General features: G+C 38.2%; 1 protein-coding gene across 1 annotated transcript in view; it reads right to left on the reverse strand.

Moving 5' to 3' along the window:
• Positions 1–13,779, reverse strand: part of LOC131675042 (glutamate receptor ionotropic, kainate 2-like) — a 2,022,482-nt gene that overhangs the window by 1,701,309 nt on the left and 307,394 nt on the right. The window contains exon 5 of the mRNA XM_058953868.1: positions 2,226–2,381. Coding sequence (XP_058809851.1) covers positions 2,226–2,381 — 156 coding nt within the window. The remainder of the gene's footprint in view (positions 1–2,225; positions 2,382–13,779) is intronic.

Genomic DNA, 13,779 nt, shown 5'->3' on the forward strand with positions numbered 1-13,779 from the left:
GGTCGGCCAGCAGGGAACCGCCTAATTCGCGTCCGGTATGCCGGAATTGTGGGCGACTCGGCGTCCTCGTCCATTACTGTCCGCGCTGCCGCGATACCTTTAGGGCGAACCAGGCGCGCAGGATGCTCGTGGAGGAGGGAAGAGCTCGGTAACACTCCAGTGATCCTGTAGAACTCCAGGCTTGGCGGTCAGAAACCGTGGAGCTGGAGTCAAGAGTCCCTAAGGCGATGCCAGAGATTGCCAGCCCCGAGTCTTCCGTCGGGGAGCCAAAGGCGAAGAAACCCCGACACAGCTGCGGTAAGAAGCACAAAGAGAGGCTCACGCGTAGAACACTTGCCGCAGATGGAAACCAAGCTGGAGCCAGTACGACCAGCACCGCGCTAGTAGATATCGCGGCGCGAACGGAACAGACGCCGGTATCCGCGAGTCTGCCGGGGGATCGTTACGCCAGGGTAACTGTGCCCGAGGCGGCTGAGGCAGTTAGCTATCCGGATTGAGCTCACCTCCACTTACAGTGGAAGGGCGCCGAGCGCTCAGGCTCCGGTATTTGGAGTCGCTTGGGCGACTCCAAATAATATATAAAATGATTATATCAACAATAGTGGTAAGTTCCTATTGTCCAGGTTAAGTTTTGGTTAAGTTGCGATCTTTGGGGCATCGTGGATTGGTAGATTCTCCGCGATGACGGGCTTGGTACTTCCATTTCACTTTTCGGGTAAAAAACCATAAACTTTTGCCCTTGGTCTATTTTGGTTGTTACCAACCTAGACTTAAGTTTAATTAAGCTATGTTTAAGTAGTTTATTGAGGTATGAGCATTTAACGTTGGTTGTCAGTTGTCAGTCGAGAGAGAGAGATTGTGAGAGTGGAGAATAGGCCGTTCGCAGGTGCGAACTTTGGACTGGAACGGGGTGTGACGAGTGCAAGCATTGCGCTTGTTCTCATCGGAATTTACCCAAATTCCCGTCTCTCTCGGCAAGGCACGGTGACCAGCGTTGAGCGCATTTAAGAATGCGTCTAACGCATGGTCTCTGCTTCAGCTGACGGAGATTGCCGAGCGGGGCTGAGCAGGCCCGAAGCTACTACGCTGGCGACAGAGAGTATAGAAATTTTAGAGAGAGAGAAATATTCGGGGGCGTGCGTGCCCTACGCAATATTAGGCAAGCGCGCGTTTCGAACCAATTAGTGCATTGGTCGCGCGCCGCCTAATAAGTAGGTCAAGTGGGGAGAGAAAAGATCGACGAAGAAGCTGTAGATCGCGAGAAAAGACGAGCGAGATAGACGGTAGTCACTCGAGGAGAGACTGAGAAGGTTTTCGGAGTCGATCGGAGTAAGACGGTGGATAGCCGGCGGTGAAAAAGTCAGAAGCGCCGCCGAGGACAAAGGGCCGAGAAGAAACCGAGAGGAGAAAACGACTTGGTCCTGCATCTACTCGGGACGCTACCTAGGAACCCGGCAGGAGATGCCCAGCGACGACCTGTAACACCGTGCGCAGGGCGCAGCCAGGACTCCATTTCCAGCATCAAAGGTCAAGTTTACAAATTAATCTCTCTCTCTTTCTCTATCTCTCTTCATCGACGGCACTGTGCATAATTTTTAATATTAGGTGGGTAGCAAGGCGTGCACACGCCGGCTACCTGCCCTAATGACGGTCGGGTAATAAATCACGCAAAGAGTAATCGTCCAGGCGATCCCTCGCCGGGCGACTTTCTCTTTTAGCTAAATAGCCTAAGTCGGTTTGTCGTCAAGGCGGTCATCTGCCGGGCGACTCGCGTTGTGTTTTGTATAGATTAGTAAGCGCAATAAGTTAGTTAATTTGTTCTTTTTGTAATAGGGGTTAAGAACGTCGTTGTGTTTATTAGGTTAAGAGTATGTGTAATGCGGTTTATCATTATGCGGTTTATTAATGTGCGGTATTTGCGACATCTGAGTGTAATGTGATCTTGAATTGATTGGAATTATATTTGTTTAAATGCGAATGTGTTATGTGTTATAATTTATTAACTATTTTTATTTCTTTGCCTCTTCCCCCTTCCCGCCTCAATTGCTATGAGCGAGTGCACCTCACTTGCCCACCTTTAAATAATAGTTATCGAACGAGCTTTCGTTACAATATAAAAATATACGAATAATAGTTTAAAAAATTATATTGAGTGCAGTTAAGAAGGATGTTATGTTAGGTAATATTACTAGGTACTTATGAGTATAATAATTATATCAAGTAACCTCTTTTCGAAGCGTGAAAACTGTCTTGAGGATTTATCTGTTCAATCTGTGCACTCAATCGTGACTTAGGTAAGATATCTCTGTTGCCATTTATTTTTTCAACCGCATATCTAAAAGCTACTTCTTGTTTACTATCTGATGAATGAAATAATCCTCCTGAAAATTTTATATAATGAATATTAGATAAAAGAGGGTTTCATAAAATTGAGTGGAAAATATTTTCAAAATTAGTTTTGGTTTTTTCCTTCAATTTTTATCGTGTATATACATCAGGAGTGACGGATCCTTAGTACGTAATTCGTTTTGGAATGGAGGTAATTGTAAGAACCAAAATAAAATAAACTAAATGGATATTGGGTAGAATTAAAGTTATTTCTACTCCCTAAATATTATTAGAGAAAAATTAAGATAACGCTTTTCTTATTGTAACAATAGGCACTGTTTTGATTCTTGACTGCCGACTCGCATTCTGTGCTGTGGTATATGTATCCTTTATTTCTGTAGCCCTTGTACGTATTAATAATTTAAAAGGAGGCTTATTAATCTGACCAAAAGTTTACACGAGGCTTCGGCACGTGATTTGTGATTCCATATAAATCAGGCTTATAACATGTCACGTCGTTACCGAAGTCTGATAAATCACCTATTATACATTTAAAATATGCAAATTTAATTTATAAATTCAACTTTCGCTAAAAATATTCGCTATTGTAAATAAGAAATTGCATTAATTATTATAAAAATTTACGTATGACTCGTGTAAAATATTAAAATCATAAAAATCGAACTAAGTATGATATAGTACAAATAATTATTGTAATAGACACGAACTATTAACAAAACATTATTATTGTTATTATTTAATTGGATACCGCTCCGTTATCGTAAGACGCATAATGACAAAATATTAACACTATGAGGAAAATGACTTCGATAGCATCGCATTAAGTATTTTATATCAATCTCTACAGTTTGCAATCTTTGAAATAATAAATAAGAATTACTCCAGTTTTTAATAAATTGTAGCAATTACCAATTATGATTGGCCGTATGTCTACGAATTTCTACCCTTACTATAAGGAATACTGGCCTTAACAGCATCGAACCATTAATTCAAAGTTCTTCTCTACCTTGAATCATTTATTATTTCAATTATTAGTAAGATTAGCAATAAACATATTTTAAGAAAATTTTGAAAGACCTTAAGATTTTTGCATAGATTTGTTTTGATTGTGTTTATTGTCTAGCCACTTATATTTGTGATCTAGTCGCTCTTATTTGCAAGCTAGTCGCTCATATGAGTAACGTCATGCTTCGTATATTTCCATATTTGTGACGTAATGACTGATCACTGCCAGGATTGAATTCATGCTAATCTCAACCGCAAAAATAGTCTAGAATCGTTACAGAAAATAGCAAAAAGAAGTGCTGTGTTTCTACTGTGTCTCGAATGTTTGACTCGGTGAAAGACGCTATCACAATCTATGAAGATACCGGCAACATAAAAAGCTGAAGCAAATTGTATAATTTAGAAATATATAATCCATAATATCTCCGAAACCACGGTCTATCGTCTTCGATAGAAAACAACCATGAAAGGAAGAACCGACCATTATTGTACAAAATAATAAAATATGCGATATGATTTTACAGTAAATTGTGCGATGAATAGAAGTTCTATAAAAAATTTCATACTAATACTAACTTAAATATTTGTTCTATCCAGATTGAAGCTAGAATTACATAAACTGTGGTCGAATGATCGGAGTCAGATGACTGAGAGCGTTTTACACTGTACGTTGTAATGTATGCATATGTTTGTATATTTAACCTTTTTCCTGGTTGAAGAGTTGCAGCTATGGTGCAGACAAACGAAATTCACTAAAGGGTCCTGACCGTCGCTGAATTCGAATCCGATGTCAAATTTCCAATATTTAAGATGGCGGATCCAATACAACGGATAACAAATCAACAAATTTAAGATTTTAAAAAATACTATCGTATTTTACGTGAAAAAAAATTGTTTCTAGCAATTATTTGATTAGTCGCATAAGTGGGAAGAAATAAATATGAATGAAATATCAGTTTACATTGGGATACTCATTTTAATTGGTATCCATCAACTGTCAAGGGTAGAAAACTATTGGAGTTCAAATCCATTTCTTAGATTTTTCAGTTTGCTATCCGTTATATTGAATCCGCCATCTTGAATTTTTGAAAATCTGATACCGAATTTGGATTCAGCGATGGTCGGGACTCTTTAAAGTAAAGAATTCCGCATAAATCTTACGAAAATTGGCTATGGGCTACATTTCTTAAAATTTTACACAGAAATAGCTAGCAACATACTGATTAAAAGTCTCAATGAGCACAACTTCCATAATCAAACCCCGACCTTCTACGACCCCCCAAACCCCAAAAAATTATTGTTACGAGTATTTCGTGATATAGGTTCAATTCTTCTTTATAGCATTCTCATTCTCCGCCTACCCCTTTTCCAAGCCCTATTTTACTCTTCTACTGTCACTTCCAATAAGTCCTCCCCCCCAAACTTCTCAACTTATCTGTTACCCTCTACTCACCCTTTTATTAAATAAGTCTTATCCTATAAATCTTTATTCGTTATTTATTCTACATCCGAGACCCCGTTACCTATTGATCATATTTTTGTTGTTATTTTCTTTAAATGTTTTCCATTTCATTTATTACAATTATTTCTTGATTTTGCCGATTTGCAGCATCCAGTATTAAATTCAATAATGAGCTGTCAGGGTATTTAATATTTTATTCATGTTGCGCATAACATAGGTACCACAAAACACTAGCAATATGTGCATATATTCCTGCTCCATCATTTCCTGCTTCTTCCTCATCATCAGCTTTGTAAAATGTAAAAAGTTGATGCTTAGTTGCATTACGGAATCTCGAGTACAAATGAATTCGTATGAATCCAGGATCATCGATGTTAACGTCCATCTGAAATTGCTCATCATTTTTTTTTACTATTTTGTCTCGAATATTGAAAGGAGAAAAGCCAATATAATTGATAAGTACTTATGGTAAGATCTCGTAAATAATCTAAATCAAGGAGATTAACCCTTATCTGCGCGCGGATATCCGAGTATCCACCGCGTTACATTTTTGTGGATATTTTTTTCAAAAGATTTTTTTATGATTTGAGGCTTCAAATTCTCTTAATTTAACTTTTTGCAAATCTATTTCATTCATTAGATATATCAAAAACATTTTTTTTATTATAAAAAAAGAGGTTTGAAATGTTGTTGCTCTTTGGGTGCACCCGGGTACCCACTGTATAAGGATAAGATTCAATTCATTGAAAACTAGTTTTATTGTTGATGAATGTTATTAATAAATGATGTAAGGACATAAAAAGAGAAAATAAACAAATAATTCACAGTGATTTTGAGGTTGTTCTGAACATAATAACGATATTTATTTGTTACATTCACAGCATGTTACATTAGTGACAGAGTGTTCATCGCATACAAGTTGTTCGCATTTTATACAAGACTTTCGGGTTTTTCTGTAGCATACATGATATGATCCGATTACTTTTTTTCAACCAGACCTATCTTGAGGCTCATCGTCTCTCAGTGCAGCTTCAAGAATTGTGCGTTGCAGTCCGAGCAAAGCTTCAACTGTGACCTTCGTCGAGTGGTTGCGCATCACTTAATCATTTGTAAAACGCTCTTCAATCAAAGGTCTTGTCAATTCTTCACTCAAATGACAGAAAAATATATGCCTTTGGTTTGTTTTATTTTATCATGTTATTATTTTCATAATAAAGTATGTAAGCTTCAAGAGCAGCAACGTCTAATATGTTGAAAAACATAGCTAGAGGCCACCTTTGATTCCGCCTCTGTGTACTATATCTACCCACCATTAGATCCATAGTATCGACACCAGCTTTGTATCTATTATAATCACATGATATCAGGCTTCTTTTTTTCATCGTTGGTTACAGCATCATCATTATGCATCGATGAAAACATAATTACGGCCTTATTTTTCTTCGACACGTAAGAGTACAATGTAATTTTATTATTATGAAAAGCGAAAAGAGAAGAATACTCTGGCCTAGATTTATTTGCTTTGAATTGTATTGGAATGTAAGGTTTATTTTTTCTCAAAGTGCCAATAAATGTTAAACCTTCTGATAATAAATATTAAGCAAGGAGCAGAGTGGTAAAATAATTATCCAAAATAATATTACGACCGTTGCCTCGGTATGGCTCTACAAGTTCTTTCTTTACTCTCTCTTCTTGATTTTTTTTGCGAACATTGCCGACTTTACCAGTGTAGAGAATTCCAAATAACGAATAAGCATTTTCTGCGTCGTAAATCTACCAAATCTTGATACCCTATTTTGCCGGCTTCAACGGAATATACTGCCTAAATTTAGTATGCCCGCGATAAGAACAAATTAGTTACATTAGATATTAGATACAAACAAATTAGTATGCCTAAAAACGCATAAATTTCTGATGCAGTCACGGGTCACCAGGACCTCAACAAATTGGGATTTTTTTCGTTATATTTTTGATAGACGTTTTTTACTTTTTGGTTAGTATAACGAACTATCATATCAGTCATTTCAGCAGTCATAATTTGTTTGAATCTATCTGCCATCGATTGAGTAGCGGTAGACGCATAAGGGCCGCTCTTTTGACGAAACTTATCGTAAGAAGGAGTTTGACGGAAAATAGGCACAGTCTTTTTCCACACGGTCTTGTCCTTTGCTATATACTCACTGGCATTTTCTATACCTGCTGCTTAAACCCCAGCTGACGTACCTGCGGCCCCACCTTCCGATTCACTTTCTTTGGAGTCACTGGTACTCTTTCACTCCCCTTCAGACCCCTCGCTGTCAGTTGTTGCATCTGTGCCTGAATCTCGTGTTAGCGCGTCGCTTGGTAATAAGTCTTCGTCTTCACTCCTTCTTCAAGTCCTGATGAGTCGTCGCCTTATCCAAGCACTTTGTCTAAATATTCTTTCTTTTTAGCACGAGACAATCTAAATTTATAAACAAAAAATATAGGTTTGAAGTTAGAAACTATGATAAGAATCTGAGAAGATACATGCAAGATGCTTGATAAAATAACACTTACCTTTGAAACTCAGCACGTAATAATTCCTCCTCCATACTAACAAATTAATTAATATTGTCTATAAACAACAAGTATAGATACTTAATTAACTATAAAAACACTCGAGACTAATAGATATGTAAAAACAAACGTTTACGCAGCGGCATGTGTATTGACGTAGTACGGCACAACCACGAGTAAAATCGACTCTCTTGAATTTACGTCTTTCTCCTTCAACTAGATGCTCAAGACAGAGGAGCAACTGTGCTAATGATGCTCGAGATGTTGCCAAAGTAGGGGTAGTATACTACTACCATTACTACTCACATTCGGCAGACCTACGTACCTCCAAAGAGCAAAAATGGCCTCGGATCACCTATCGAGCACTTGAGGCCTCTGATCCGACTAGTCTTTGTACTGCATAATTTGTTCTAGAAGTTTCGGAAATAGCTCTAGTACCTTTTAAGTATGTTTATTTGATAAACTAAATTGATTCGAAACGTATCCCTGCATATATGCGCTCAAAAACTATTTAAAATCAAAGGTGGGAACCCGGGTACCCGGGTGCGCAATAACGTGGCTTAAGTGCGCACATAACGGTTCAAATCAAGTAGATGTTGTTATCGTTATCGTTTTCCAGGCTCGCTTGCATAATATTAGACATTCTCAAGCATTTCTCTCGCAAGTTCAGCATTTGCTTCTTGCATAAGTATAACTGAGTGATATCTATTAATTATAGCTCCAACTATACGGTACTAACTGTTAAGTTTCATGGCATGCTGCATATTAACAGTATGTTATTGAAACTTAAAAACTAATTTTTAATGATCATTGCGAGCCTTAACTACCAAGCGATTTTTAGTGACTACTCAAGAATCATTTGCATCCTCTGCGTAAGCTGTCTTTGTCCAGCTTGGATAAGTGCCGACATCCTGTGATCAATGCCGAGTTGTTGCAATAAAGTCCCAGCGTCACGATAACCTCTAGCTATTAACATTATATCACCATTATCATATTAATATTACGAAACCAATCTAACAGCATGCCAGATATTAATATCTCAATATTGTAGCGTCATTATTCTGAGAATCGGAACAATATGGGCCCATGATTGTTAGAATAAAACCATCGAGAGCTGTGCTGAGAGTTGGTTTTAACAAATATCGTTTTTCATGAAGAGAATAAAACTGGTGTAAAACCTGAAAGTTAGAGCTTTTATCCATATAAACGTAAATAGTATAAACCGCCGCAATTGGTTTTGCATCCTCAAGTTGAGGGTTATAAAGTTCATCAGCAAAATCGGTCACCTGTTGGTCGATATATCTTTCTCGTTATGGATTCAGTTTCAATATTATTTGAGACAAATCTCTGTAATAAGGATAACCTGACGCAATCAATTACTAAATTCACGTGCTGTCTGGTGGAATAGTTAAAAATCACTTTTAAAAATTCGTCACTCAATCCCTGCCTCATTTTACAAAGAAAAGTTCAAAAATCTTTTCTACTAACTTCTCTTAAACTTCCATTTTGCATGACTGGTATAACGAGTTTGACATCAACTCGTTATGTATCTCTCTCTCTCTCTCTCTCTCTATATGACCATAATATTAAAAATATCATATATATAAATATTATATTACTTGAATTATATTTCTCCTTAGCAGCAGCAGACGACGACTACGGAGAAGGTAAGAAAGAGCGCCGGCAGAGAGAGACCGCGTGCGCGTGTAGTCTTAGCGACATGTATGACGAACCGCGCGCCGCGCGCCGCGTGACGAAGGGCCGGCAATCAGCCGATAGCTCGCGAGACGTACAAAGTCATTCAGTCGTGCGTGCGTTTATATTAGCTTTTCTTTGTGAATCGCCTCGTGGCAACAGAGAGACTTTTGACTGTGACGAGTTAGTGTGGTGCAACTGTACATGCAATACCTCTTCTCCTTTGCGACAAGCGACAGCACAGTCAGGCGAATTCTGCAATCGTGCTGACTCGTAATTGAGGACCTTCGATTAATGTAAGTACCGATCGTTCCTTAGATCTCTCTCTAGCTTTGCCTATCTCACCGCTCTCTCTGAACCGCCCTGTACATTAACTCGTACAAAAGCTTTATACAGGGTGTCCAAAAAGTAACGATACACCTGAGAAATTTTCTAAGCCGGTTTCTAATTTTTTTAACCGGGTGAAAGTTGTTCTTGAAGTAACTTTTTACGAGGAATCCGATGGTAACCTTGGATTTGACCTTGAACCTCATTTTCAAGGTTATTTTGAAGTCAACCTCATTTTTTTAAATGGAAACCCCTATTTTTTATGGCGGAATCGGAAAGAGCGGAAAATTTTACGTCCAGATATGTATTGAGGTATGAGGTTGAGGTAACCTCTAGAGGTCAACTGGAGGTCAAAGTATGAATTCTTAAAAATCTCGCGAATTCAGTGGTTAAACAAAACAAACAAAAGGATAACCCCAGGTAACTTTCAACGGTGCTCTTTAATTTGTCCTTGAACCTCATTTTCAAGGTTATTTTGAGGTCAACCTCATTTTTTTAATAGATACCCCTATTTTTTATGGCGGAATCGAAAAAAGTGAAGACTCTCATGTATGGATGAGTTGAGGTTTGAGGTTAATGTGACCTCTAGGGGTCAGATGAAGGTCGAACTGTGGCTTTGTAATAGTACCGGGATTTTAGTGGTACAAGGAAGCAAATAAAGGTCATGGAAACCCCCATTTTCGACAGCGGCAATCGAAAGAGCGGAAAATTTCACATCCAAATATCTACTTAGATCATAAGTCAAGGGCGAACTTAAAGTTTAAGGTCAGTCGAAGGTCATCCAAACTTAAAGACGCCCTAAAATTTTTTAAAGTTTTTTTCATAATGGAGAAGGGTATTTATTTAGTAATTGCCCATCGGAGATCCGTGACCTTGAATTTAACCTTCAACCTCATTATCAAGGTTTTTTCAAGATCAATTTTTTTTACTTTTAGCGTTACCCAGGAACAACGACGTGGACGTAGTAAAATCTGTCCCTTTGAGGTGCTTTATTTTCGTGAGTTCCCCTCGCCTCTCACGATCGGGGTGCTTGATTTTCGTGAGTTCCCCTCGCCTATCAACAATGATTTTTTACGCTTATTTTCTTAACAACTTGATTAGCCGGTTAAACTTTTTAAGGTTACTATCCCATACCTATTTATTGAAAATCCACTAACAATTTCACTTGGTTCTATCCTTAGGAAATGTACTATGCCTAACTTTATCGTTTTGAGCTTATTCTTCGGGACAATTGCATTTTCAAAAATTAATATTTAAAAAATCAACATATTTGAAAAGATTTTACCATTCGAAAATCTCTATAAAGCATTAGTGCATTAGTCGGACTATAGTAGAACTTTTTTGTAAAAGTACTCAAATTATAATTTTCATTTTTTGAAAACATTTATTTGGGTTGCAAACTTTTTGTTTTTAATTCTGATTGATTTTTGAGTAAATTTCGATTCGCTGACTTAAAATGGAACGCCTCACTGAACGAGAAAGAATATCACTTCTTATGATGAGAGGCTGGGGTGGAGTAGAAAGATCTTACAGGGCAGTGAGAAATCTTTTTAATGAGACATTTCGGGTTAATAGAACTCCAATTGCTGTGTCTACTGTTCAGAATACTATTTCAAGGTTTGTAAATTTTGGCCATGTCAAAAATCTATCTAAGTCAGGCAGACCACGCTCAGCAACAAATGAAGAGAATTTATTAAATGTTCTATTATCATTCACTGAAAATCCACATATTTCCATCCGCAGAGTTGCTCAAGAGCATGACATAAGTACATCGTCCGTACATATCATTTTAAAAACAGCAAAATTCCATCCGTTTAAAGTACACCTGGTTCACAAGTTGAATGAAGACGATTTCGATCGTCGTGTTGAGTTTTATGAAGATATTATGGCACGCATAATTGAAAATCCAAATCTTCCATCAAACATAGTTTTCTCTGATGAAGCAACTTTTCAACTTGACGGAACATTAAATCGACATAATTGCAGATACTGGGCTGCGGAAAACCCACACTGGATGCGAGAAGATAAATCGCAATATCCGCAGAAGTTGAATGTTTGGGCTGGAATAGTGAATAATCGAATCATAGGGCCATTCTTTATTGATGGTAACTTAAACGCTCAAAATTATGAAGAGATGCTTCGTAATCAAATAGTTCCAGCAATTAGAGAAATAGTCGGAGACAACTTCGAAAATACATGGTATCAGCAGGATGGTGCTGCAGCTCACTATGGACAAGACGTTCGAATTTACTTAGATGAGGTGTTTGATAATCGGTGGATAGGAAGGAGAGGCACAATTGAATGGCCAGCTAGGTCCCCCGATTTGACGCCTTTAGATTATTTCTATTGGGGTTATCTAAAGGATCGGGTATACAAAACTAAACCCCAAAACTTGGACGAATTACGTCAAAGGATCATAGACGAATCAGCTCTCATTCCCACTGAAATGATCCAAAATGCTATTGATGCTTTTTACCACCGATTAACTTACTGTCCAGAAGTGAACGGTGAACAATTCGAGCACTTAAAATAAGATGTGCTGATGTAAGATAAATCATACGTGAGAGGCCAGGGGAACTCAGGAAAATCAAGCACCCCGATCGTGAGAGGCGAGGGGAACTCACGAAAATCAAGCACCCCGATCGTGAGAGGCGAGGGGAACGCACGAAAATAAAGCACCCCAAGGGGACAGATTTTACTACGTCCACGTCGTTGTTCCTGGGTAACGCTAAAAGTAAAAAAAATTGATCTTGAAAAAACCTTGATAATGAGGTTGAAGGTTAAATTCAAGGTCACGGATCTCCGATGGGCAATTACTAAATAAATACCCTTCTCCATTATGAAAAAAACTTTAAAAAATTTTAGGGCGTCTTTAAGTTTGGATGACCTTCGACTGACCTTAAACTTTAAGTTCGCCCTTGACTTATGATCTAAGTAGATATTTGGATGTGAAATTTTCCGCTCTTTCGATTGCCGCTGTCGAAAATGGGGGTTTCCATGACCTTTATTTGCTTCCTTGTACCACTAAAATCCCGGTACTATTACGAAGCCACAGTTTGACCTTCATCTGACCCCTAGAGGTCACATTAACCTCAAACCTCAACTCATCCATACGTGAGAGTCTTCACTTTTTTCGATTCCGCCATAAAAAATAGGGGTACCCATTAAAAAAAATGAGGTTGACATCAAAATAACCTTGAAAATGAGGTTCAAGGACAAATTAAAGAGCACCGTTGAAAGTTACCTGGGGTTATCCTTTTGTTTGTTTTGTTTAACCACTGAATTCGCGAGATTTTTAAGAATTCATACTTTGACCTCCAGTTGACCTCTAGGGGTTACCTCAACCTCATACCTCAATACATATCTGGACGTAAAATTTTCCGCTCTTTTCGATTCCGCCATAAAAAATAGGGGTTTCCATTTAATAAAATGAGGTTGACCTCAAAATAACCTTGAAAATGAGGTTCAAGGTCAAATCCAAGGTTACCATCGGATTCCTCGTAAAAAGTTACTTCAAGAACAACCTTCACCCGGTTAAAAAAATAACCGGCTTAGAAAATTTCTCAGGTGTATCGTTACTTTTTGGACACCCTGTATATTCGGATACTATTAAAACTGCATGGCTTTTCTTTTGAACTACCCTTTCCTTCCTATCGCTTCCCTCAACTTTCGCGATTTAAGCTGCGTGACCTACGACGCTCTCCGCGGACCAGTTAGCAATTAGACCTACCGGGCCGGTCTTGCGTAGCAGAACCCAGTGCCGCGTAGAGCTGCATTTGTGCCAGCCACTACTCAATCTCGGTTTAATTAATATATTGTAGCGGTCTAACTCCCCGTTACACTGGATCGCAATAAACGAGAAGTTCTTTAAACTGATGTTTGTTAATTGCACATGATCATTGATTACACATACCGACAGCCAAAAAAATCAAGACTATGATTAGGTGTATGCGAAGGCTTCTGATGCGCTGAATCCAAATCCGGCGTCAAAATTCATCCATCACCTATGGGTCTTGAGATATTCTAACCTAAAAATGCCAAAAAAACTGTTACTGGCAATCGTTGAGATTACGTCACACCTTGGATAAATTTTTTTTCTAAAACCGGAAATATCACTTTAAAGTGTAACTTTTATCCTTTCAAATACTTTTTCTAAATCTGGAAAATCTTCTTTTTCACCGACATATCGTTATTTGAAGTTTTGTACTTTAGCGATTACGAGTGTGGTTTCAAATGCCAGGAATTCTTACTCAATCTTTTTTGAAACTGAAAAAACTGAAATTGGATGCAAGTGATTCATATATATTTCACTGGCAGTGATATTGGATCCTTACAACCCGATTTCCTTCACCCACGAGCTCTGTAATTTGCACAGCAATAACCCTGACCCTTATAACCCAATT

Source organism: Phymastichus coffea, unplaced genomic scaffold (genome assembly GCF_024137745.1).
Source record: "Phymastichus coffea isolate CEN01 unplaced genomic scaffold, Cenicafe_Pcof_1.1 PCOF00015, whole genome shotgun sequence".
Classification (NCBI taxonomy): domain Eukaryota; kingdom Metazoa; phylum Arthropoda; class Insecta; order Hymenoptera; family Eulophidae; genus Phymastichus; species Phymastichus coffea.